Source organism: Electrona antarctica (assembly GCF_951216825.1).
Source record: "Electrona antarctica genome assembly, chromosome: 9".
NCBI classification, from domain to species: Eukaryota; Metazoa; Chordata; class Actinopteri; order Myctophiformes; family Myctophidae; genus Electrona; species Electrona antarctica.
In genome coordinates this window covers 38260971-38288772 of record NC_136790.1, presented here as the reverse complement: position 1 = coordinate 38288772, position 27802 = coordinate 38260971, and the positions used below count along the sequence as shown (strand labels likewise).

Here is a 27802-nt window from a genome sequence, read left to right as displayed (position 1 = left end):
ACATTTCACATCACACACTAGCCCCCCTAAAAATAAAATCACATATTTTATTCAATGAATCGATTCGAATCGATTCATATCGTCGGGATTAATATCGATATACGATATATCGTTACATGCCTAGATTTTATTGATGTGTAGCTCTATACGTCATCACGCAGCACGTTGCTCCTTTACACCTGACAGGGGGGAGTTTCCCTGGTTGGACGTAGCGTGTGGAAGGAACACGTTATTCCAACCAGTTCCTTTCCCCTCCATCAGGCGCCCCGGCTGGCCAGGGGAGGCAGTTTAGAGACCAGGATTACTGCATGTTTTTTGTGAGGGTACCTACCCTAGGGGACATGGGGAGAACATGCAAACTCAGAAAGGCCCTTTCGCCAACCCCGCCTCGGGTATGGGCACTGATGACGCGGAGGAGGAGACACGCCGCCAGCACCCACAGCGTCCCGAGCGGGAATCGAACCCAGGACCTTCTAGCTGTGAGGCGACAGCACTACCAACTGTGCCACCGTGCCCCCACAAAGTACATCTATTTACATTTACATTACATTTTTATGGACTTTTGATATAAAAAACACATATGATGATCACGGATATGGTCTAAACGTGTTCATTTCACTACACCTTTAAAAGGTACCGCAGACTATACAACAATATGACGTTTCCCTCAAAGTAGTACATGCACAAAGTGCGCATAGCACTGGTGCCTGGTCATTGGAGCCAAGCAGAGCATGGGCTCACATCCGTTTATTAGCTGGACATTTTGAGAACGGAAGACGATAATAAATGGTTTAACTGCTACTTGTAGGTATGGATGCTATAAATGTCAATGCAGCAGTTGCGGCGAGTGAGGAGGTTTTATATGTGCTCCCCCACTCAAAATCAAAGTTAGGCACGCCTGGCACACAGTACTGCATATCAGATTGAAAAGCAATCTTCAAAATAGTGTACGTGTTGCATAGCCAAAAAGCCACTTGTCAAGATGGTATGTGTTTTTATGTGTGCTTGATGTTTAGGAAGCCAGTCAAGCTAAAGTGTTTTCTTGTAAAATTATCTAGGGGAAGATTTTATTGTGCCAATGTAAGGCCATCTTTGAGGGCAATCATAAACTCCCACACTTAATAAATAAGTTAGGTGTATGAAAGATTACATTTAAGAAGATATTTGGCCTGTACACTATATGTTTGGTGGAACTCAGTGCCTCTCAAACCTCTACACGTCAAGGACCTCCAAATGACCATGGAGCCCCATTTGAAAATATTTTATGCCATAAAAGATAGTGTGTACAATATTTGAAAATCAAGTGAGCCTGTATTTCAGCTATTTTCATGCATAGGGTCAAAGTGATTTTGATGCCATATTAATCCATTGAGACCTGGAACGCATCCATGTCACGTTAGCGTTTAACCACATTAACCATTAACCCATTGTGGGCGGGAACCCCTTTTGGTGTTTTAAACATTATGTTATAATTTAGCTATTGAAAAATAGCAGATCTACAAGCTCATAGCGCGCCACCGAGTGGCGCGCTATGAACTTGTAGGTCTGCTATTTTTGAAAAATCGTTAAAATGTGCCTCAAATCTTTCCGAAAATTGTCATGATTTTTTTTTTCTTTTTTTTTTTCTCGACGTCAGGCCTGAATGGGTTAACAAATGTACCAGGCAGGGACCCCCAGGAACCCCCTCAAGGACCCCTGGCGGCCCCCGGGGTCCACTTTGAGAACCACTGCCAGGAACCCCCTCAAGGACCCCTGGCGGCCCCCGGGGGCCACTTTGAGAACCACCCCCAGGAACCCCCTCAAGGACCCCTGGCGGCCCCCGGGGTCCACTTTGAGAACCACTGCCCTAGCCTCTGGCATAAATCTTTTTTTAAAGAATAACTCTCTAGTATAATTTATGTGTCTCTTTTGCCAGACAAGATAATTAATAGCCGTCCATTTCCTCTCCAGCTAAGTGGCTAGAACTGTCAGCTCACTGCAAGTGCTTCCTGGATTCAATCCTTAAAGCTGGCCAATTCCATTCAGTGTCATAATTCTGACCATGTTTTGAGTACAGTGTGTCATGCACTGGTTCTCAATGTGGAAATGAAATTAAATGAAACTAGAAAAAGTGCCCTTCTGGGCACAGGTCTCCACCAGGAGGATAGGAGTGTGTGTGTGATGTTTGGCAAAATGTTTAGGAGCAGTGTGTGTGTGTGTGTGTGTGTGTGTGAGACGCAGCTTGGCCTGTTGAAAAGTTTAGAACCCAAACGTAGCCAATGAAGGTGGATTATGAGAAATCAAACAAACCCGTCTTGATCACATGACTATGGAGAGCATGTGTACCGATTTGCGTGAAATTTGGATACAATCTGAAGGAGTAATATTAGAAAATGTGTTTTACATATGTCGACCTCCTGGTGGCGCTATAAAGAGCAGATGTGAAAAATTCCAGGCAAAGGTTTTTCCTTGGCCTCTAGGGAGTTGGCATACAAAGTCATCCACAGATCCGTGCAGTTAGAGGTAAAAACACTTTTCGGCCAATTATAGCGCCACCATGAGGCTGAGTTGAAAATGTTCATGTGGCATTTCTTCCTCGGCCTAGTGGTAATGTGCGTGCACAATTTCACGGAAATCACACGATGTGTTCATGATTTGCAGCATTTTGTTTGAAACTGAGTACTCCTGCGAACTTTGGAAGCCAATCTTAGCCAATCAGGGTCTGAGAAATCTGAAAGAGCAGTTTCGTTGAATGGCTCTAGAGAGACTGTGTACCAATTTGCGTGATGTTTGGACAAAATCTGTAGGTGTATTGTCCAAAAACTTGTTTTGCACAAAGCGGCCTCCTGGTGGTGCTATAACAGGCCGTTCTGGAAATTTTGGGGCAGAGGTTCATCGTTGGCATCCAGGGAGTGTGTGTGCAAAATTTGGCATTGACCGGGTTAACGGTGCCGGAGATTAGCTGTTCACAGACGGACACACGGACGGACGGACGGACACACGGACGGACGGAGTGCAAAACATACTCCAGACGGACGGAGTGCAAAACATACTCTCTCCCCATGCCTTCGGCCTGGTGGAGACAATGATTACTATATTTACCCAGGGTATCTGGGCTAAGCTCAAGAACTTGTTTCCAGCCAGGCCCTGCTCATAGAACATTTCATCGTAGTGGTTCAATGCCTTGTTCAAGGGCACTTCAGCGGTGGTAATTCTAACGTGTCGGACCGCTGATTCGAACTGGCAACCTTCCGGTATCAAGACCGCTCCACAATCCGTTCGGCCACCGCTGCCACAGTGGAAGCTAAATGACTGGTAGTTGGGAACTAAATAGGCCCTTGTGGGTGTGTAACTCCCACCCATAAAGGGCTTGAGTTAACTCAGATTGGAGTTAAATTATTTAGGGTTTTAAAGTGTGTACTGGGGTCCCAAATGAGGGTCTGTGGCCTAGTGCATATCAAACTGTGGGTCTTTGAAACTTAAAAGGTTGTGAATCACTGAGTGCATTTTTATACTTGGTCGTGTGCCAGTGTCGCTCACCGCGAATAGCCGATCTGCAAGCTCACAAGCTTAGCACTGCAATGCTTGTGAGCTTGTACAGGAGTAGGTCTGATATTTATTTTGTGCACGACCTGACGTGCAACCAAATATAAATCAGGCATTATTATTTACAAGCCAAGAGAAAGTGTCTTTCTCTTGGCTTGTAAACATAATGCTGGCCTCTATGGAATACAAATGACTGAAATAATCAAGTCGTGGTGATTGAGAACTTTAATCCATGGGTTCAAGGGCGTATACTAGTATGCTATCCTCATAGGTCCTCTGCACACATTGTAATGATCTGTTCTTTCTAGGTCTTACAGTATACTGATGTGTGTTGCTGTGAAGTTTCTACACCAGAGAGGGTTAAAGCAGTGGTTCTCAATGTGGGGTCCGGTAACCCCCAAGGGGTCCATGGAGGGGGTTCCAGGGGGTCTCCAGCAAAAGTAGTTAAAATAGCATCACATAAAGTGGTTAAAATTACCACTTTATCCATTTGTGTTGGCTAGCTCACAGCTGCAGCTTGTAAATGTGCTATTTTTGAAACATTTGTGTACACATCTTCTCTTCTGGGGGTCCCTGGTGTAGTAGACGAGGGGTATAAAAGCACAATATTGAGCTATCATATCCAGCTTTAACACGTACAGCATTGGATGATCTAATGAACATCAAGTGACTCTCTCTCCCATACTGACGTCACGTGCACCCAGTGCATGTAAGTGGAGGAGCCGGACAGTTATAGCCTGCAGAGGAGTCTTCTGACCTTTTGACCCTCAAGAATGGTCAGCATGGTTTACTGACCAGATCAGACTGAATGTCTGATCAAGAACTGCCCATGGTAGCAGAATTGTGTGCACAAATGTACACACTCTTACTCAGAACTGTCCAATTCCAGAGGCCTTCATAGGAAATATACATTCTATTGACTTGTTTCCCTACAGACTCAGAGACTCAGTTTCATGGGATACCCTTGTACCATAAAGACTTGATTCCATTCAGTTGGATTAAGTGTCATCGCCACAGATCACACCCTGACTTTGGATATGTCATGTTTGAATGTTGCACTCAATCATAAAAGCATTCATTCACAATTCCTTGATCATCGACTGGAAATATGACATTCACTATACAATAAATGTAATTATTGCAGATTGTGTGTTATGTGAAATCTAAAGCCATGATAAGTGCATGCGTACACCTTTCCCAAAATGAACTTCAAAGATACTTTGCCTCACAACAACATGTTGACAACTTGAAAGGACTTCGCGTCACAAGACATCTCAATGTCTCCATCTTGCAATGAGAGTGACATATGGTAACTGAGCCATGCATTGCACAACGAAGAGAGCTATATAATGAGGAGGCAGATGAAGCCCAGCCAGGATAAGGATAGGGTTAGGAACGGTTAGGATCCGGAGGAATTCCAGAGGATCCAGGACCCTGATGGAGGGAGAGGAGAGGAACCAGAAGGAACCAGAAAGAAGGATGTCTGATGAGAGGGTCTTGGCCACATCGCTACACAGACCAACCCCAACGCTCTGACCTGAGCATCCCAGACGATCCCAGGCAATCCAAGGCACTACAACGAGAGGCTCAGGGGTTAATTATTCCAGACGATCCAAACCCCTGCCGCCTGCCACACAACCTCTCTCCCTCAGAAGACAGACGACCCCAGTCTGCCTCTCTCTCAAAGCTCTCAACAAACCAACACTCAGGAAAGTGATGCATTTACATCAAGTTCCTAAGTTCATGGCAAAGAACATTATCTATATCAGATAATTTCATTATCATTTGATTTGTTTCTTAAATTCTATTTGAACCTGCATTAACCTTTGTTTAAGAATTAGTTTGATTATTGTGATCCATTCTACTAAGTTTGTATATAGCTTAGGTATGGAAATAAATTGATTCATATTTTTAAACAAGTCTATTATTTGCTCAAGAGTTGAACTTACTGGTTTTTGACACATGCAAAGTAAAAAGGCTATGTAATGGAAAAAGATCTCTTACCTTCAGATTCCATAGATTTATTGAGATAAAATAATAAAAGATTATTTTATAATCTTTTTAATTATTTTATTAGTGGTTTAAACTTAAGGGTTAAATACAAATTAATCTTGTGCTTATTCCTAAGCTCATTTCACTGGTGCCCCTTCTAAAATTCAGATTGATTTGACTCTTAATTTTGAAAACTCATAATTCAGATTTTTGAATAATTAATTCATAATTATGAATTCCACTGATATAAAATCTACAGGATTAAATATATACAACTACTACATATTGGCGCCCCGTGTGAGGCCCACCTATTGTTGATTCAACATATTTGATGCCCCGTACATGTTTGGCCAACATATCGTTGAATCAACATAGGATTTCAACCTTAAACCCTTGTTAAATCGGCTCCACACTATGGCATGGAGTGAGGCCAATTTAACATCCTTGCTTTGCTGATGTGTCATCAACAAGTTGCTTTTCCTTCAGTAAATTCAACTATGAGCAATTAAACTTGTTGTTAAGGTACATATTGGAACTTGACGTCTCATCCAATTAGGACCTTAACAACCTAAAAGATAAATGATAATTCAACAGGCAGTTGAAAGTCTAGTCTTGCCTGACTGTCTTAGCCTGTGTAACTTAATACCTGTGCAGCCCCAGTTATTTTTGCCAAAACTGAGTGCACAGATCCCTGCATGGTCTATCTTGAGAGCTTATGAGCCATTCATCTATCCGACTCTATCCGAGTCTAACCGTCATCAATTTTGCGCAAAATCGAGTCAACGTGTGTCCACTGACAGAGAAAACGCAAACATAAGCTACTGCATGCTTAATGTAAAAAGGAACCACATTACTGTGTGTTTAATCCACAATGTGTTTACATTAAAATACAGTCTAAATGCTTAAATGTGCATATCCCACCGTTAATCGTGTGTTAAATTCCACTGTAACGTCGTGTGAAAACGCAAAATAAGCATTTTGTTCATATTGTGATCCTTCGATATGATCAAATCTTCTTAAAGGATCAAAGAAACCACTGTAAATTAATAAATATAGGCATAGCTAACCTATTTATTATATGTTGGTTCATTTTTGTATAAGTGAAGATAAGACAGACAGCCACTGCGCTCCTTATACAATTTGTTCATATTGTAATCCTTCAATATGATCCAATCTCTGGTAAAGGATCTAATAAACCACTGTAAATTAATAAATATAGGCATAGCTAACTTATTTATTATATGTTGGTTCATCTTTGTATAAGTGAAGATAAGACAGACAGCCACTGCGCTCCTTATACAATTTGTTCATATTGTAATCCTTCAATATGATCCAATCTCTGGTAAAGGATCTAATAAACCACTGTAAATTAATAAATATAGGCATAGCTAACTTATTTATTATATGTTGGTTCATTTTTGTATAAGTGAAGATAAGACAGACAGCCACTGCGCTCCTTGTACAATTTGTTCATATTGTAATCCTTCAATATGATCCAATCTTCTTAAAGGATCTAATAAACCACTGTAAATTAATAAATATAGGCATAGCTAACCTATTTATTATATGTTGGTTCATTTATGTATAAGTAAAGATAAGACAGATAGCCACTGCGCTCCTTGTACTTCCACATTTTAAAAGATCGCTTTCCTTAATTTGCAAGCCAACGAAAGCTGCTTTTAAAATTAACCCTCTGATTCTCAGCAAAGAGGGTGGACAGAATTTATGTGACAGCCACTGTCAGCTAGCTATAAACACCCAAGTGTGCTTACATTCTTTCTAGTCACGTGACGCGCTCTCCAGACGGCAAACCATCAACGCCATCTTGAGTGTACCACGCGTCCCTTACAGACTGCCATATTTGTGGCTGTACCATTGTGTACGTGAGTGTTCTTAATACACATCTCCCCCTCGAGAGGAGGAGAGGTCTATTTTTGTCTGGGACACCGGACCCCATAGACACACACACTCACATACCATACGCACACACACACACACACACACACTGCAAGAGACTTCCCTTTCTCTCTGCGGTGTCTGTGTTAGTCAGTGTGTGTCAAAATTATCAAAGTAATTGATTATATCAATCTAACTCTTGCTTGTTGACCCTTCCAAATAATATTGCATTAATGCAATTCTTTAACTAAAGGCCTATCATTTTGTTGTGGTTAAATTACCTTTATCCTTGCTTAATTCTCTAATCAATCTCCCTGTGTTACAGAGACAAAAATGGCTGACGCCTTATCCCAAAATACCAATGTCATGGAATTGGTATGGTCTCTGTCACCTCTAGTGATGATGATTCTTATCACCGGATCATCATACCCTAAGGTCTTTCTTATAAAAGTACTTCATGTGCTAAAATTAATCACAGAATTTGTACTAACAACACTTGATTCAAAACCATTAGAGAAAGCAACGCAGAATTACATTAATGATAATTCTAAAGATTTGAACCAATTTCCCTCTCCAGTTCTCAAAGATAAATGTGATTGCACGTGCCCTTTGACACTGGAGAAGGAATGTTCAAAGCAACCACATTCGGAAGTGGAGGAGGTCCAAATGGAAGACATACAAAAATCAATGACCTCTTTTAATGTCTTCACTAAAGAGACAGTAGCTCAAATAGCTAAATTAAAACAAAGTGTTGATTTAATTAAAAGTCAAAAGCATGAAAATGAACAACTTACGATTAAGAGTAACCAACAACAAGAAGATATTATTTTACTTAAGGGACAGATTCCTAAAAAGCCATTACAACTTCCCAGGCTTGAAACAGAATCTGATGAAACTGATATTGAGTTGTTAAGAGATATTCACCTCTTTCGTAAAAGTTATTCAAAAGGATCCACAGGACAACAGATTCCTAAAAAGCCATTACAACTTCCCAGGCTTGAAACAGAATCTGATGAAACTGATATTGAGTTGTTAAGAGATATTGACCTCTTTCATAAAAGTTATTCAAAAGGATCCACAGGACAACAGATTCCTAAAAAGCCATTCAAACTTCCCAGGCTTGAAACAGAATCTGATCAAATTAATATTGTCGAGTTGTTAAGAGATATTGACCTCTTTCGTAAAGGTTGTTCAACAGGAACCACAGGACAACAGATTTCTAAAAAGCCATTAAAACTTCCAGCTGTTAATTCTGAGATTCAGACCGGCCAGGCCCCCAAAACAGTCTATGAGGCCTTAGAAGTTTTACCTGACATACCAGATGTTTTACCTGACATCACAGTGTCTCTCCAAAATGTTCCTTTTGAAAATATGACTACCGACAAATTAGACAAAATAGCACATCATATTCCCAGGTTTGAAACAGCATCTGACAATTGCGATATCGTTGGATATTTAAGAAATATTGACTACTTTCTTAAAGGTTATTCAGGTGTAACCACAGACCACAAAATCCAACTGATCGTAATGACCTCTGGTTCTGAGGTACGACGATTTATTGATCGTCAACCGTCCGATGTCGTTGAAAATTATGATGCTCTGTCCCAGAGTCTTATTGGGGAATATCAAGTCCACAAGTCGGAGGGAATATCTGCCGCTCTTTCCTTAAGACAAAAGAAAGGTGAACGTCCTAGCACTTTCTTTAGTCGTTTGCGAAAAGCGTGGTTCTCTGGCCAGAACACTATTCAAATGGAAGAAGATCAATCATTTAAATCATTCTTTCTCAATCAACTTGATACAAGCATCAGACCTAGTGTCCGAGACAACACGGACAAGAATATGTCCAGCAGTGAATTAAGAACGGTCGCTGACCGAATTTATAATAATGATCTTATTGAGATGGCTTGGGAAAAGTATACCAACCAGTCTCACCCACAGGGAGGTCCCAGTGACCCTGCAGTTGTGAGCTCACCTGTCCAATCAAGACGGAAAAAGAATGCTTTTCTAAATTCCGATAAACATAGGCCCAACTGCACCCCCGCGGAAAGATCCGTGAACTGGCGACTAAAGTCTGATGCTTGAATGAAGTCTATCCTCTCATGCTAAATTACTAGTGATAGTTCATAAATAAAAAGTAACCAATAGAATAAAACTAAAACCTGTTTTATTATGCTAATCAATACTTGGGATTATAAACTATGGTATTTTTACCCTGTCAAATTGATTCACTGACAAAACATTTTAACTTATATAAACCAGCAAACTATTATGCGTCTGGGCTCCCTATGTCCTCATGATATACCAGAACAGCTGCTGGCATATTATGACATGCATTCCAATAACTCTTAAATTGGGGGGTCTTTGCATATACTTTTGTGAATCTCCTTCACAGGAGATATGCTGCTTTATTTTGTTAAAATGAGTCCTTAGACTAGCACTAATCAAGCTAAAGTAACATAGTACTCCCAAATACCGCGTTGTTACTCTGTCACTAGAATTAATGCAAACTGAACGGAGTTAACTTTGTTTTTCTGTAACTCTGTTTTACAGACCGCGTGTCGAGACATCTGCCATTGGGGGATGTCAATTTTTTTTAAGTTGCTATTGGCTCTCAAGATATCTACCTATCGCCCAAAATAGTCAACTTCATAGAGACCTTAATTGTTGTATTCACTGGTTAATAAGCTAGTAGCCTACAGGGTGGAAACTGATCAACCAGTCAATATTAAACTATTATCTCCTACACTATGCCCCATAGGTCTCAAGTACTGAAATAGCCACCGACCTGCATGCTGCATGTATACCAGGTGCCCCTTTTTGTGTAGGAACCCCAAGGAATGAGGTGACCTCCTTAGTCCCCTCCCTATAGAAGTTTTGGGAAGAATTCTCAGCTTTGACCCAACCAGTCAACATAATTCCTTCCCTTCTTTTCTTTATTTTCTTTCCTTTCTTTTATTCAAACTTAGTGTAGTCCCCCTATACTCCAACTACTGTGAAAATAGGAAATCCCCATTTCCTTATAGGGTAGAACAACACTCAGAATAAAACCCCAGTATTGTTCGTAATATACTGCATGCTGTTTTATCCCTTTTAATAAAGTCTACTTATAATCTCAGGAAGTTTTCATTAATGAAATTAAATTATGGATCAGTAGCATTAGCATACTATAGGCGTAGCATAGAGATATGTTCTTATGCCATGGATTTGCTAACATGATCTATTGCTTCCCTGAGTTCATTGATTGTGCTTTTATCAACTACTTCTTTTCATAATCAAAATATCATCAGTAACCTTTGACCTTTTGATTGTGAAATGGGGGATTTGTAGTAGACGAGGGGTATAAAAGCACAATATTGAGCTATCATATCCAGCTTTAACACGTACAGCATTGGATGATCTAATGAACATCAAGTGACTCTCTCTCCCATACTGACGTCACGTGCACCCAGTGCATGTAAGTGGAGGAGCCGGACAGTTATAGCCTGCAGAGGAGTCTTCTGACCTTTTGACCCTCAAGAATGGTCAGCATGGTTTACTGACCAGATCAGACTGAATGTCTGATCAAGAACTGCCCATGGTAGCAGAATTGTGTGCACAAATGTACACACTCTTACTCAGAACTGTCCAATTCCAGAGGCCTTCATAGGAAATATACATTCTATTGACTTGTTTCCCTACAGACTCAGAGACTCAGTTTCATGGGATACCCTTGTACCATAAAGACTTGATTCCATTCAGTTGGATTAAGTGTCATCGCCACAGATCACACCCTGACTTTGGATATGTCATGTTTGAATGTTGCACTCAATCATAAAAGCATTCATTCACAATTCCTTGATCATCGACTGGAAATATGACATTCACTATACAATAAATGTAATTATTGCAGATTGTGTGTTATGTGAAATCTAAAGCCATGATAAGTGCATGCGTACACCTTTCCCAAAATGAACTTCAAAGATACTTTGCCTCACAACAACATGTTGACAACTTGAAAGGACTTCGCGTCACAAGACATCTCAATGTCTCCATCTTGCAATGAGAGTGACATATGGTAACTGAGCCATGCATTGCACAACGAAGAGAGCTATATAATGAGGAGGCAGATGAAGCCCAGCCAGGATAAGGATAGGGTTAGGAACGGTTAGGATCCGGAGGAATTCCAGAGGATCCAGGACCCTGATGGAGGGAGAGGAGAGGAACCAGAAGGAACCAGAAAGAAGGATGTCTGATGAGAGGGTCTTGGCCACATCGCTACACAGACCAACCCCAACGCTCTGACCTGAGCATCCCAGACGATCCCAGGCAATCCAAGGCACTACAACGAGAGGCTCAGGGGTTAATTATTCCAGACGATCCAAACCCCTGCCGCCTGCCACACAACCTCTCTCCCTCAGAAGACAGACGACCCCAGTCTGCCTCTCTCTCAAAGCTCTCAACAAACCAACACTCAGGAAAGTGATGCATTTACATCAAGTTCCTAAGTTCATGGCAAAGAACATTATCTATATCAGATAATTTCATTATCATTTGATTTGTTTCTTAAATTCTATTTGAACCTGCATTAACCTTTGTTTAAGAATTAGTTTGATTATTGTGATCCATTCTACTAAGTTTGTATATAGCTTAGGTATGGAAATAAATTGATTCATATTTTTAAACAAGTCTATTATTTGCTCAAGAGTTGAACTTACTGGTTTTTGACACATGCAAAGTAAAAAGGCTATGTAATGGAAAAAGATCTCTTACCTTCAGATTCCATAGATTTATTGAGATAAAATAATAAAAGATTATTTTATAATCTTTTTAATTATTTTATTAGTGGTTTAAACTTAAGGGTTAAATACAAATTAATCTTGTGCTTATTCCTAAGCTCATTTCACTGGTGCCCCTTCTAAAATTCAGATTGATTTGACTCTTAATTTTGAAAACTCATAATTCAGATTTTTGAATAATTAATTCATAATTATGAATTCCACTGATATAAAATCTACAGGATTAAATATATACAACTACTACACTGGCAAAAAAGGCTTCAGATGGGAGTCTGTGGCCAAATAAATATAAATTAAACTGTTTTTATTATTTTGTTCTGTAAAGCGACTTTGGGTACCTTGAAAAGCGCTATATCGAAGAAGTTTATAAAAAAGTTTGAGAACCACTGGTTTAAAAAGCATGCTCTTGTGCTGTTTCATCAGTAACGGTGTGCACTGTGACGTACACCATTCACCTCAAGGCAAATGCCTGTTTAATGAATTGTACTTGGTGAAGCGTTTGTGATCGTGATAGATGTTCCCTAAGTGTGAACCTATTTGTAAGTCTGGGTGTTGTTGGCCATGTATTATACGGGTGATCTATCAAAGTTGTCTCCAAAGTTATTTGCACGTTTTTTGGAATGAGAAAATACTAGTTTCCATCCGTGATTGTGTGTGTGTGTGTGTGTGTGTGTGTGTGTGTGTGTGTGTGTCTCACACTAGCCGGGTCTGGGGTGTGTATGTGTGTGTTTCTGCCTGGTGTGCACGTGCAGCCGTGCGTGTCGCTTTATGTCAAGTCGCAAAAACGCTTGTGGCCACGTCGCAAAAATCATTGCTGTGGAAACAGATATTTGTTGCAACTCTGAGCACCTTGGCACTTGTGTGTGATAGACATCAGACATCAGTCATATCAAAAATTGATGCGCTTGATCCGAGTACCTAAAAAGCAGATCCAATACATCGCCAAACCATAATGAATATATTGCTCATTTGATATTCAATAAATATATATTCCATCCATTCTTGAGTTGTCCTGACTGAAGTACATTCACTAGTAAAAACACTCCACACGTCCCAAACTCTTCTCCCTTCTGGCTCCAAAACTATGGAATGCACTTCCCATTGCAATCAGAACTGCAGACTCACTCCCAACCTTCCGCCGTAGTCTGAAAACCCACCTCTTCAGACTCCATCTTAGTCAGTAGCACTTGCTCTAGCCTTGACGGCCTTACAGGCATATGCAAAGGCTCAATTTATGTAACTTAGATAGCATTTAATGTAGACATAGCATAGGCGTCATAGTGTATACGCATTGTGTCATTATATTCCACTGTTAGGTTCTTAGTTTACGTATGATTCTTGATGACTACTTTTATGTATTTGACATATTACCATGTTTTTGTTCTTGCTTACTGTAAATCGCTATGGATTAAGAGCATCTGCTAAATGCCTAAATTGTAAATTGTTATGTGCAGTTAAAGCACCATTCTGTCGCAAGGACTCGGAGTTGCAAGTAGTTGCATGTTATTGTTGCAAGGAGTTGCATGTTATTGTTGCAAGGAGTTGCATGTTATTTTGCAAGTAGTTGCATGTTATTGTTGCAAGGAGTTGCATGTTATTGTTGCAAGGAGTTGCATGTTATTGTTGCAAGGAGTTGCATGTTATTGTTGCAAGGAGTTGCATGTTATTGTTGCAAGGAGTTGCATGTTATTTTGCAAGTAGTTGCATGTTATTGTTGCAAGGAGTTGCATGTTATTGTTGCAAGGAGTTGCATGTTATTGTTGCAAGGAGTTGCATGTTATTGTTGCAAGGAGTTGCATGGCGAATCATTGGTGTGGTTTGGTCTTGGACTAAAACTAAACACTTTACATTTTATTGAAACAACTAGGACTAACTACATCTGACTACATGTGCTGTCAAAAATTAACACTACATGAGACTCCACTGTGTCCCTGGTCTATTTTAAACCACAGTGGTTTAGACACTGATTAAAAGAACCTTCTACTGTTTAAAGTGTCTCTTCTTGTAGGATGGACAAGGAAGAGAATGCCAGCTAAGTGTAGCTTTGTGTAATTGGCAAATTAAATCCATTTATTCGCCAAAGCAAAACATTGCAGGGCCGGGGACTGTGCTGGAGACAGAGTACGACCACTAAATAATTTATCAGAGGCTACATTATGGTTCATTTGAATTGCATTTAAAACAAACACGGGCTAAATCTGGTTAGAGCTATATTCAATACTGCTGCTGTCTGTGTAGGTATGCACTTTACACGGTCCGTTGTATAAAGATGACTTTTGGGCAGTTTGTGTGTGTTGTTGTATCCTTGCACATTAACCCATTAAGACCAGAGGCTGATTCTGTAAATGCCTTCTAAATCACTAGTTCAAAAGCCGAGGGCTAACCTGTTGCGGTTAATGAGTCAACCTGCGTATCTGTGCATGTTTATAAGAGAGAGAGCAAGTCTGTCAGTAATAGGCAGAGACACAGAGAAGACACACAGAGAGAGAGCGTGTGTGTCAGTAATAGGCAGAGAAACAGAGAAGACACACAGAGAGAGAGCGTGTGTGTCAGTAATAGGCAGAGAAACAGAGAAGACACACAGAGAGAGAGCGTGTGTGTCAGTAATAGGCAGAGAAACAGAGAAGACACACAGAGAGAGAGCGTGTGTCAGTAATAGGCAGAGACACAGAGAAGACACACAGAGAGAGAGCGTGTGTGTGTCAGTAATAGGCAGAGACACAGAGAAGACACACAGAGAGAGAGCGTGTGTGTGTCTGTAATAGACACACAGAGAGAGAGCGTGTGTGTGTCAGTAATAGACATACAGAGAGAGAGCGTGTGTGTGTGTCAGTAATAGACACACAGAGAGCGAGTGTGTGTCAGTAATAGACACACAGAGAGAGTGTGTGTGTGTAAGTAATAGACACACAGAGAGCGAGCGTGTGTGTGTCAGTAATAGACACACAGAGAGCGAGCGTGTGTGTGTCAGTAATAGACACACAGAGAGAGCGCATGTGTGTGTCAGTAATAGACACACAGAGAGAGCGTGTGTGTGTAAGTAATAGACACACAGAGAGAGCGTGTGTGGCTTCTTCTGATTGTACATCGCCATTAGTAAGGATCAATAATCTGATTTAATACATTATGCTGAACACACACACACACACACACACACACACACACACACGACAGACCCGCGCATGCACGCCACGCACACACACACACAGATACGCACACACTGAGTATTACTATACTTGTGAAATCTTAGGACAGCATCGAAAACAGCTGACATTGCCGCACAATGTATAAAGTACAACACACTGGCCCAGCAGGCACACACATGCATGCAAACGGGCACACAGTCACACGCAGTACTTATGGAAAGACAAAGGTGATTTTTTTTTCTAAATGTTTGTGTTAATGTGGTTTAAACTGCAGGAAAAGAAGATCCATGCTAACACAATACAAGAACATTAGACTAGTGTGTGTGTGTGTGTGTGTGTGTGTGTGTGTGTGTGTGTGTGTGTGTGTGTGTGTGTGTGTGTGTGTGTGTGCTTATGCCTGTGTAATGTAGGCTAATGTCTGTAATCATGTCCTGTATAGTGCTTGGTGCAAAATGCGAGTGTCTTAAGTACTACCAATTTTAACAAAAAAACATTGTTTTAACCAAAATATCACTACCCTAGAATGAAGCATTATAACTTCAATACATTGCAGTGCTCTTCAGTAGTACTAGAGTCATTTTAGACACATTATTTGAATGCTATCTTCTGGGTGTGACTTATGTACTGTATAGCTGATTAACATGCATACATACTGGCACATAAAAGACACCTCCACCCCTCCACTAACAGACATAGTGTGAATGTGCCCCCTGGTGGCTATACAAATAAGTGCAGTGTGATTCAGCAGCTGTTTGTTTTCCAGGAGGTTTCATAAGGTTGGGGGAAATAAATGACTGTTACTAGTAAGTAGCCATGGGAAGTATGAGAACCAATGATAATGCGCTCAAACTTGACACAGATAAATGCTGTGGTCAGATCCAGCTTTTACCATCTGAGGCTTTTAGCTAAAATCAAGTCTGTACTTTCCTTTGTTGATTTTGAGCGTGTTATCCATGCCTTTATCACCACGCGCCTGGACTACTGTAACACGCTCTATGCTGGCCTAAACCAAGCATCCATTGCTCTGCTTCAGTTAGTCCAAAATGCCACAGCACGCCTTCTAACTGGAACTCGCAGGCTGGACCACATCACACCCGTTCTGGCGTCACTGCACTGGCTCCCTGTGCGTTTCAGAATTGACTTTAAAATGTTATTGTTTGTCTTTAAAGAACTGAATGGTTTGGCACCTCAGTATTTGGCGGATCTTATTGAGGTGTATAATCCCCCAAGGTCACTGCGGTCCGCAGGGTAAAAAAGAAGACCTGCTTAAAGACCAGAGGGGATAGAGCCTTTTCCATCATAGCCCCCAAATTATGGAATGCGCTCCCCCCAATGTCAAACTGTCCCCCTCCATTGAGACCTTTAAATCCCACCTAAAGACCCACCTCCACCTTGGCTTTTAACCCCGGTTGAGTTTCCATGGTCCATGTTTTGTATCCGTTTTGTATTTTTCGTGTGTTTGCTGCTGTTCTCTGTGTTTAGCTATAGTATATTTAGTTTTATTCTTCTGTACAGCACTTTGTAAACTCTGAGTTGTAAAATGTGCTTTATAAATAAAGTGGATTGGATTGGATGGTTCCTGCGCCACGTGGCCAATAGGGCCTGATTTTGTAACATGTACAGCAGTACAGTACACCCCCTGGACATGATGCTAGTAGCAGGGATTTGTCCCCAATTATCAGTGCAGGAATTGGCCATGCTATTTCGAGTGCATAATAAAATGACATCAGAGGCAACTGATAAATATTTGGGCTCTTGTGATGTTTTTTATAAATGTGGACTCAAATAAAGCATTGGTCCATGGAGTGGAACCCCAGGGGTCCCGTCGTTTACGTTTTATGCTATGCTGCAAGCTTGTGCATCTGCAAAATAATTTGGAAACTTTTGAATAATTTATCTTTTTAACATAAATCTTCTCATCTGAGACAAAACATTTTCAGATTTAGTGTAAAAACTAAAAGATGTCATTCGCAGTGTGAGCTTTAAAAACAAAAAAGACATCAAGGACATCTTTGGCATGAGTTTGGATTGAGTTAAACAGCGTCTTACTCTTCATGGTGCCGCAGTCCCCGCCATCCTCCTCGTCAGAGTTGATGACCATGGTGCCGAGCTGGGACTGCATGGTCCCCGTGTCTTCATCATCGTGCTCTATCATGGTGCGGGCCGTCCCGCCCATGGAAGAGAGGGAGCGGACAGTCCCGGAGTCCCCTGTCCCACCCGCCATCACCATGGTCCCCATGTCCACCTCGTCCTCGTCCTGCAACACGGGAGAGGAGTGTTGGTGTCGTCCACTAAAACTATGACGATGAATACCAACTACCTTTTGTCAACTACCTTTTGTCACTGACGAAAACCACACATTTTTTAAAAAACAAACATTTAGTCAACAATTACAAACTAGACTAAATGTTAGGGATGGCACTGTATATTCCCCCAACGGCTAGTCTACGAGGGATTATTTTTTCAGAATTGGAATGTGTGATTTTAAACTGATGTATCGTGTATGCAGGCTACTGCTAACCATCTTTGCTTCGTTCCACATACAAGCATCTAAAGTGCAATTTGCATCGTGTGTGTGAGCGTACTCACCGAGTTGTCGTCATCCTCTGCGTCCAGTTCTCTCTGTTCAGCTTCCTCCTGTTTCTTCAGCTTGATGTCCATGGCGTCCGTTATCAGAGCTCTGAGGATGGAGTTGGACTTGGCCGAGCGGATGAAGGGATGCTGTCAAAAACAACAGAAAGAGAGGAGGAAATGGCTGAGGCATGTGGCAATAAACACATGTAACCCTAGCATCCCTATTCTGGTCATGTCATAATGTTAGGAGAGCATTCTGCAAAAATAGACGAACACTCAGCAAAAATAGCAGATCTACAAACTTGCAATGTGACGAGGCCTGAGTACAGACCCCTGAAAGCAGTCAACGATTACATTTAGTTTCGTTGGTTAAGGAGCTTTTGATTAAATGTGATGGCATGAACACAGTCTCTGTCCAGCACCGTTACTTTTCAGGATAGAAAAAAGATATATATATAGCAAAAGTAGCAGATCTACAAGCTGCAAAGAAGCTAGTGGATTAAAAGAAATACCTATTTTACATTTCCTGAAAAGTAACAGTTTTGGACATACTGTACATTGTTTCCAGTGAAGATTTACTATGTGGTTTATTTGTTACCTGTAGTAACAGTGTGGCGGTAGCTCTGTGTTCAGGGTTCTATTGTTACCTGTAGTAACTGTGTAGCTCTATGTTCAGGGTTCTATTGTTACCTGTAGTAACTGTGTGGTGGTAGCTCTGTTCAGGGTTCTATTGTTACCTGTAGTAACTATGTAGCGGTAGCTCTGTGTTCAGGGTTCTATTGTTACCTGTAGTAACTGTGTGGTGGTAGCTCTGTTCAGGGTTCTATTGTTACCTGTAGTAACTATGTAGCGGTAGCTCTGTGTTCAGGGTTCTATTGTTACCTGTAGTAACTATGTGGCGGTAGCTCTGTGTTCAGGGTTCTATTGTTACCTGTAGTAACTGTGTAGCTCTGTGTTCAGGGTTCTATTGTACCTGTAGTAACTGTGTGGTGGTAGCTCTGTGTTCAGGGTTCTATTGTTACCTGTAGTAACTGTGTGGCGGTAGCTCTGTGTTCAGGGTTCTATTGTTACCTGTAGTAAGTGTAGCTCTGTGTTCAGGGTTCTATTGTTACCTGTAGTAACTGTGTGGCGGTAGCTCTGTGTTCAGGGTTTTTCACCAGACACTGGTGGACAAAGTCTCTGAAAGGTTCAGTCCAGAGGTCTGGGTTCCTGAACGTTGGAGGAGGATTGGTGGGGATCATGAAAATAGCCTGGAAGACAACGCACACGCACACGCACACACACACAGAATGGAAACGATTAAATAAATAAAGACACCAACTCTAGGGGTCGAACAGGGAACCTTCCGTTTCCCAAGGGGCCGCTCTACCTCCAGAGCCACTGCCGCCTGATTATGATGATTATGCAAATAAATCGCGATCATCTCAAATAATTGCCATTAGGCCAGGCCTCACCCTCATTGGGTGTATGTCAGCGTACGGGGGTTTGCCCTCTGCCATCTCTATAGCCGTGATGCCCAGCGACCAGATGTCTGCCACGCAGTTGTACCCGATCTCCTGGATGACCTCGGGAGCCATCCAGAACGGCGTGCCGATCACCGTGTTCCGCTTGGCCATCGTGTCCTCACAGGGAGAAGAAAGAATGGAGAGACATGGAGGGAAGCAATGGAACAAGAACATAAAGAGACATGGAGGGAAGCAATGGAACAAGAACATAAAGAGACATGGAGGGAAGCAATGGAACAAGAACATAAAGAGAAATAAGGAAAGAGAGAAACAAAGACAAAAGATAAAGAAATGATTATCTCATCCAAGTTTTCCCAAGTGTCCTCTTTCATCTATTCTAAGTAAATATAGTATGACAATTAGGCGTGAAATGGTTAATCAAATAATTGATTAATAGATTGACGGAGCATTCATTGAATACATTTTAGCAGTTGCATTATCATCTTGAACGTTTTGAGCATGTAGATCTGCTACCTTTTATACATTTTGTGTGACACATAGTATGGCGTTCATTTACAAAAGAAAAATCACACCTGTGTGAAGTGAGGGGCGCTGATATAGTAAAGTCTAACTCATGTTGATTAGGTGATGTAATGGTGATGTAAAACAAACGTGCAAACACAAACATTAAACGCCATTAACAATAAAGAGACAATATGACGTAAATGACACATTATGGCGTAGATTTTCCCTTCATTGTCCCTTCATTGTCCCTTCCCTTCATGCGTTTACAAAACAACCTTGGACTAAAGACAAACATTAAACCTGTGTATAGGAGGGGCTAGCACCCCTCAAAAACTTGAAAATTACAATACGGATGAGAATAGGTTTCTGCCCGACAGCAAGGATATCTAACCATATTCTACGTCATAAAAAGTAGACAGGGTTGTACTGTGTAGCTGTTGTTCTTACAGTGAGTTGTCCTGCCACTCCAAAGTCAGCCAGTTTGGCCTGTCCCTCCGCATTGAGCAGGATGTTTCCTGCCTTGATGTCTCTGTGGATCTTCCTCATGAAGTGTAAATACTCCAAACCCTTCAGGGTAGCCTGCAGTATGCTGGCTATCTCTTCCTCTGTTAGCTACAACACACAACAAACAATAATACCCTTATTGGTAAAACTTTCTATGATGCCCATGTCTATAATTCATCATACAGTAAACACACTTATAATGCATGAACATCTGCTTATATGACACTATAAGATTAGATTATAGTTATGTGATACTAGAGTGCGGTCTAGCCCAGGGGTTCCCAACCTTTCTATTGTCACGACAGTTCATCGGGGGGGGTTTGGAACTGTATGTTTTTTTTATAATTTTTATCCCACGATTTTGTAACCCATACCAAAGGCACGTCAGAATCCTGGAGATATTCCACATCCGCTGCCTACAACGAATCCTGGGTCTGACCTGGGAGGACAGGATCCCATATGTGAACATTTATGACCGGACACAAACACCCAGCATCCAAGTATTCCTTGCACAAAAACATCTACGCTGGGTGGGGCATGTAATCCGCATGCCCGCCCAGAAGCTCCCCCGGCAGATTCTCTACGGCCAACTCCAGGAAGGTCTCCCGGGGGACAGCGGAAACGCTACAAGGACCACATAAAGACGGCAGTCACGAGGGCATCGCACACCTCCAGGAGCAGACCACGGAGAGGAGAAAACAGCAACGCGTACAGCGACACCAGCGTGCTGCAGGGGACCTCCCCTCATCTGAGGACTTCATCTGCCCCACATGTGGCAATCCATACGGCTCACGCATTGGCCTACATAGCCACATGCAATGGCACCGTCGCACCCCCCCCCCCCCCCCTAGTCCCAATAACCCACGCTTGGAGCAACGTCATCATCGAAATCGATGGACAGCCATAAGCACAAGTAAGTAAAGTGTGTGTGTGTGTGTGTGTGTGTGTGTGTGTGTGTGTGTATACCAGGGTGTGTTATATTACCGTTTTGTTGCGTAGTCGGATGATGTCGGACACAGACCCTGCTCCGCAGTACTCCATGACGATCCACAGGTCACTGTTCTTAAAGTAGCTGCCGTAGTACCGTACCACGTGGGGGCTGATGGATACAAGACAATGCATACAGTAGAGGCAACATTACGGAATATGGATGCAGGGATCGAAGCAAAAATGTAATCTCACGACTGAAAGAATGTGTTGTTGGGCCAAGTCCTAATCTGCAATTTGTGAAACAACGTGAAAGGAGACACGCACGCACACACAGTGTTTCATGAACAATTGGTACAATCTGTAATGCTTGTTTCGGTAGCCATACAGCCAGCCAATCTGCAAAAGAATGCAGATTGAGGCTTGCTTTTATTAAATATCAGAGATCAGTTAGGGTTTTCTGGATTGAACATGTATAATATTGATAGTTTCACCACTTAAAAAAATCTCGTCAATGTTAAAATAGCCTATTTTTGGTGTGTGACAGGCTGACCTTTATGGAACCCAAATGTCTGAAATCAGTTGTGGCGACTGAGAACTTCCATGTGGATGTCTCATTGAATTAAACAGGGATCTAATCTGTAATCAAAATGGCGTGTCTGTGTGTGTGAGTTTTGGTAAATCCATCGGTGCTCAGTTCAAAGGATTAATAATTTGTGCAGTCGAATATCGCCGATTTGATGCTTCTAATTCTCCCACCTTCGATGTGAGCAAGCAAGTAGCCAATCTTGACACACATTGGACTGGAGCTTCATTGACCATTTCCTTCTGCCAAGGCCTTCACTCTTGCTGGGACAGACTGGGAGTTTTTGACGCATTATTTCGGAACTGGACCAGGAAAGCATCCGTGTCATTTTAGATTTTATAAAGCAACATTGGTTCTCAAAGTGGGGTCCATTCTTTTATATTATACTATTAAACAATAGCAGATATACAAGCTTGTAGATTTGCTATTTTTGAAAACATATATACACTGTACATATATATTTTTTTACATGTTTAACTCTATATTACAGGTGGAGGTGTATAAAAGCCTTCCTTTTTTAACTCAAATCTTATGAAAGATCAAATGTTTTGAGATGGGTCGACAGCCAAATACATATCATTTTGGGAACCAACATCAGTAAGGGCCATCCTCTGAGGAACGTGAATTCGCTTTCATGGCTATCTGCCAGTTAACTTTTTGACTGAGTGAAAAATGTGGCGGAACAGGCAGAACAACATAGTCGTCCTTCGCTAGCAGGAATAAAAAGTAATAACTGAACATGTATTTAAAGCTTTACTTGGTCACATTGAGTCATACATTACAGTATGTTTGGTTTGCTGGGGTTTCTCCCCACACTATTCCTTTTGTCTGTGATTTAAACACCTCTGTTTCTTGAATAAAACAGAACTGAAGCAACAACCTTGATTGGTTCATGTTCCAGATTCATCTTTGGCACCAACAATCGGCCCAAACGGTTGTCCTCAGTGTCAACATGTGGACACCAAAGCAGCACAATATGACCAGTAGTGGCGAGAGCATGCTAATGGAAGACCATCAGTTTTTTATTTAAATGAACATATTTTGCATTATGTAAAGCCAGTCAACAATACATCTCATTGTAAGACTCTATCAATGAAGTGCGTATTGCCATGTGGCCGTGGAGAAAATAAATGGTGTACAAGTAGGGCTGGGCAATGAAGTGAAAATATATTGAAACCGATATTTAGAACCCAGACTAATTGGATTTAGGGCAGATTCAAACTGAGTCAGATTAATTCAAACTGTTCCCGAATACGATTGCCGGGTCCCCGATGGTCATGACTAACATTGGCCTCCAATCCACACCCGAGTACACTTCATTCAGCTGTAATGTGATGATAACAGTAAATGTTACCTGTTACACTGCTGCATGATGGAGATCTCTTTAATGATCTCTTGAAGGTCAGACTCCACTGGAACCTGTTTGATGGCCACAATCTCTCCAGTCTCCTTATAATGAGCCTTATACACACAGCCATAGGACCTGCACACACACACACACACACACACACACACACACACACACACACACACACACACACACACACACACACACACACACACACACACACACACACACACACACACACACACACACACACACACACACACACACACACACACACACACACACACACACACACGTTTCAGTATAATGGCAACAATCTTTGTCATCTTAATGAACCTTAAACACACTGTTTATATCAGATATACACACACAACACTCACTGAAGGGTCACAGTGAGTCACACAGTGACCAGCGGTTGGCAGAGAATGATGACAGGATCTCACACACACACACACACACACACACACACACACACACACACACACACACACACACACACACACACACACACACACACACACACACACACACACACACACACACACACACACACACACACACACACACACACACACACACACACAGTTCAGAAAAGGAAGTGAGTTGAGAAACAGGAAATAAAGAACCAGTGTTTATGACAAGGGTGCCAGAGGGAGGAGCTTAATGTGTGTGTGTGAGAGTGAGAGAGAGAGAGGAAAAGAAAGCTAGAAGATGCGTTTGAGTAGAATGCAAGTTGTGTGTGTGACTCACCCTTCACCTAGCTTCTCCAGCACATCAAAGACTTCCTCTGGCTGCTTGGTCAGATTGTCCTCACTCAACTTCTTCAACTGCCTGAAGTCCCCCAGAGACAGACAAGATGCACAGGAGGGACAGACAAGATGCACATTTAAGTCTGTGTTGGTCATTGAACATTGGAACATATAAATAGAAAATAAAATACATTTCTGTTCGGCTTTTAGGATTTGTAAACAAAAGCTCCAGATATGACAAATAACTTAATGTACCAAGGAATGGACGACATATTTAATAACTTTATACGTTGCAAAATGTAAAATAAAAAAACGCTTACAACGCATTCATTGCAACACTTACAAAGCTGTCATTGCAACTGCACTGTACATTTTACATTTACTGTACATGTATCTGTTAGTTGTTATTGTACCTTTTATGTACTTTTGGGATGTACTGCACATTCTCTAGCTTAACTTTCATGAAGGAACCTTTTTTGTAATAACCTACATACAAAAATAGCTTCAAACACCAGAGCAACTACTACCAAGCCATGCTTAAAACAGCAGCAGCAGACTGTCAAGATATGAGACATCAGCTGAGACTAGACTCAACTTGCTCTCCTTCTTTCTAACAAAAGATTTCTACATAAAGAATATGTGCCCAATACAGGCATACTGTATCTTTCTCGCTCTGTTGCGACGCCAGGATGCCACACACACTCAGTTCTCCACACTCAACGTCTCATTTGCTCCATTTAAAACACAACACTGTCACAGTGTGTCTTTATTTGTGGTTGTTGTGGTGTCACTGTGCAGAGCCTCTCTGAAGTGTGAACAGTTTTGGAGCTACTGATGTGAGTTCTAGGTCTAGACAAAAGTCAAATGATTGCATTTCCTCTTTCTATCTCCCAAAGGCCCATACAATACTAAACTAGATTAGATAGATGACAATTCATCATAGTCGAGTACGCTATGACTGCCATGGCAGCAGTCTGTCACAGTAGAGTACATGTCACTGTTTGAGATACACAGATGCTGTTCCGGACACCAGAGTAATCCCCTCTACAGTACTCTGTATCTGTAACAGGTAAGGTTTTACTTTTAGTAAGACTAGTATTTTGGTGACCTGTCATCCTGTGCCAATTGCACATTTTCACATTGAGATGTCAATAAAAATGATGGGCTCTTTTGTTGGGCACATTGGCCAGATTAATGAAACATAGAGCCTCCAGACTGGGTCATGCTCTGAAAGGCTAAATATTTATTACCACCTTGTAGCAGGTGCTTGCTGTTTTGAGAATGAGAATGTAAAGGTTATGAAGAGAAAACATTTTAAACATGAGATGTGGATGAAGACTGTCAGCCAATAACAGGGCCGGATATGGAACCACAACTAAAATTACTTCCCAGCATCCCTGCTACTGTACATATAATTACAGGAAACAGTGAACATGTGAGCAGAGTAGATAAGACCGAACACAGTGCAGCCCACCCCCACCCCATAGAGAGACTGAGGCAACAGTAGGAACAGTTGGAGGCCATCGATATTGTCCTTTTCTTTTTGCTGAGGTCTGCGTGATCTGCGCAAAACCCCTTTTGGTGTTTTAAACATTATGTTATAATTTAGCTATTGAAAAATAGCAGATCTACAAGCTCATAGCGCGCCACCGAGTGGCGCGCTACGAGCTTGTAGGTCTGCTATTTTTGAAAAATCGTGAAAATATTTATTTCAGAAAACTGGAGGATTTAGAAGGATTTTTTTAAATTTTGAGGTCAGGCCTAAATGGGTCAAATGATAAGGGACAATATCGGTGGCACCCAACTGTATCAGTTCCTACTAAATCCTCAGAGTCATTTTAAAAGGTCCATTTGACTCTCTGAGTTCAGTAAAGACTGATTTACGGACAACACAGCTTACAATGAAAAACTGAAATCTACACATACTACTGTCACACATTTTCTGTTAATTCCCTTGATTACACAACTCAATCCATCAATGATAGATGTGTCATATGGGTCAACACAGTCGCTGTTGCACAGCACCATGGTCAATTGGTGAGAAGGTTTGGAAACATGTTCCGTCTAGGGAACAGAGGTTAAAAACATTTTCTTCCCATTTTGTTATGTTTTAGGTGCAAACCCCCCCATTTGAAAAGTTGTTGTGCCATGTATGTAACCTATACATTTTGAGGGGCCCCTCCAACATCTGGCTTTTAGACATGATGTCATATGGCAGCCAAGTCTATGGACTTTTAATGTCATGTGACAGCCACAGTGGGTGCCCCTCACTTCACACAAGTGTGATTTTTTTATTATTGTTTTCTAGAATTGTCAATTGTTTGTTTTGTGCGACACTGACTGAATGAATATCCATATAAAAAGGGTATAAAAGGGTAAATATTGCTGGGGAGTCGAGACCCCCTGGAACCTCCTCAGAACCACTGCTATAGAATACATAGGCACTTTTGGAACCCTGTATACCTTCTTTGTATTTTTTCATGTGTTCACTTACCTGCGGGGGTGATTCCTCATCTGTACTTTATCCTTGCTCTCCATGGTGGTATATCCTTTTGGGGCAGGTAGTTGTTGCACCCCAGCTACTGCATGTGTCCAAGTCCTGTCAAAACCTGCATACACAGCAGTGGTGGAAAAAGTACTCACATTTTGTACTAATCTGTTATAAGTAAATGTCTGGAACACACACACAAAAGTACAAATTATTGGTATCAAATCAAAATGTGCTTAAGTGTACCAAAAGTAGAAATTACTCATTATGCAGAATGTCCCATTTCACAAAATAGCAGATCTACAAAGTTCACAATGTGTCGCATCGCAAAGCATTGTGATCTGCTATTTTCAAATGGCCGAAATGTAATACAGGGCTGGAGTGGATAATGTAGGTTTTAATAATTTACAAAGTAATAACTAACGTTTTCAAATAATTGTAGTGGAGTAAAAGTACAATATATTTGACCTCTGTATAGTGGAGTAGATGCAAAATTGTACTTATAAGTACAGTACTTGTCTTGAGAAAATGTACTGAAAGAATTAAATGGACTGTTGTTTACACGCCGTAGTACGACGGTGTCGCTTTTCGCCAAAATACAGATCTACAAGCGAACAACGCGCGGTGATGCGACGTCGTTGGCTTGTATGTAGATTTGTTATTATTGTTTTTAATTTAGTGTCGCGGTTACAGATTGTATAACTATAAACTGAAGCTTTCTCTAGCAGTTAGCTGACCAGCTAACCGCTTTCAGTTAATAACTGTCACATTACCTGTTCGGGTTGGTTTTCTTTTAATCGTTTTGGAATAAAGACAAAGCTCATACGTACTCTTATATTTTCCTTTTCGGCTCCATTATGCAGCTAGTTTCAGGACGACATGAGACGTGTTATCTGATAATGACAGTTTGTTGTATTATTATGCTAGCAGAAAGACATCCAGAACACTTCTACAACCAGGAAGAAGAATATCGCGCTGCTGGTGGCGGTGGTGGTGGGGGACAGTGGGGACTCTGGGGAGGGAGCGTCAGGGGTAGGAGGTGTAACATCCTATTGCCCGAACGTGCGGCCGCAGACTCGCACTGCACTCTGATTGGCTCAGCTAGGAAAGGTGTAACATCCCATTGCCCGTACAGGCGGGCACAGCAGTCGCCTTTTCTTTTCGCAGATAAGTAAGCCTGGGACCAAACCGACGTTGAGAGCCGAGTCGGGGGACCACCCAGGGGTCTTTGACGTTTAACCGTTCCAGGGAGTCTCCAACGAAAATGTCTTCAGTTAATATATCAAAATCAGTTTAACCACTTTAACCCTATACTTCGGATA

General features: G+C 41.5%; 1 protein-coding gene across 1 annotated transcript in view; it reads right to left on the bottom strand.

Moving 5' to 3' along the window:
- LOC306930494 (serine/threonine-protein kinase 4-like) overlaps positions 1–27481 on the bottom strand; it is a 50449-nt gene extending 22968 nt beyond the window's left edge. The window contains exons 1-10 of the mRNA XM_079511491.1: positions 27311–27481; positions 26487–26601; positions 23994–24074; positions 23250–23378; positions 21367–21481; positions 20326–20490; positions 19363–19530; positions 19021–19158; positions 17924–18055; positions 17384–17591 (exon numbers count right to left, since the gene is read on the bottom strand). Of these exons, the coding sequence (XP_079367617.1) occupies positions 17384–17591; positions 17924–18055; positions 19021–19158; positions 19363–19530; positions 20326–20490; positions 21367–21481; positions 23250–23378; positions 23994–24074; positions 26487–26530 (1180 nt within the window). The 5' untranslated portion in view covers positions 26531–26601; positions 27311–27481. The remainder of the gene's footprint in view (positions 1–17383; positions 17592–17923; positions 18056–19020; positions 19159–19362; positions 19531–20325; positions 20491–21366; positions 21482–23249; positions 23379–23993; positions 24075–26486; positions 26602–27310) is intronic.
- Between the last annotated feature and the right edge of the window lie 321 nt (positions 27482–27802).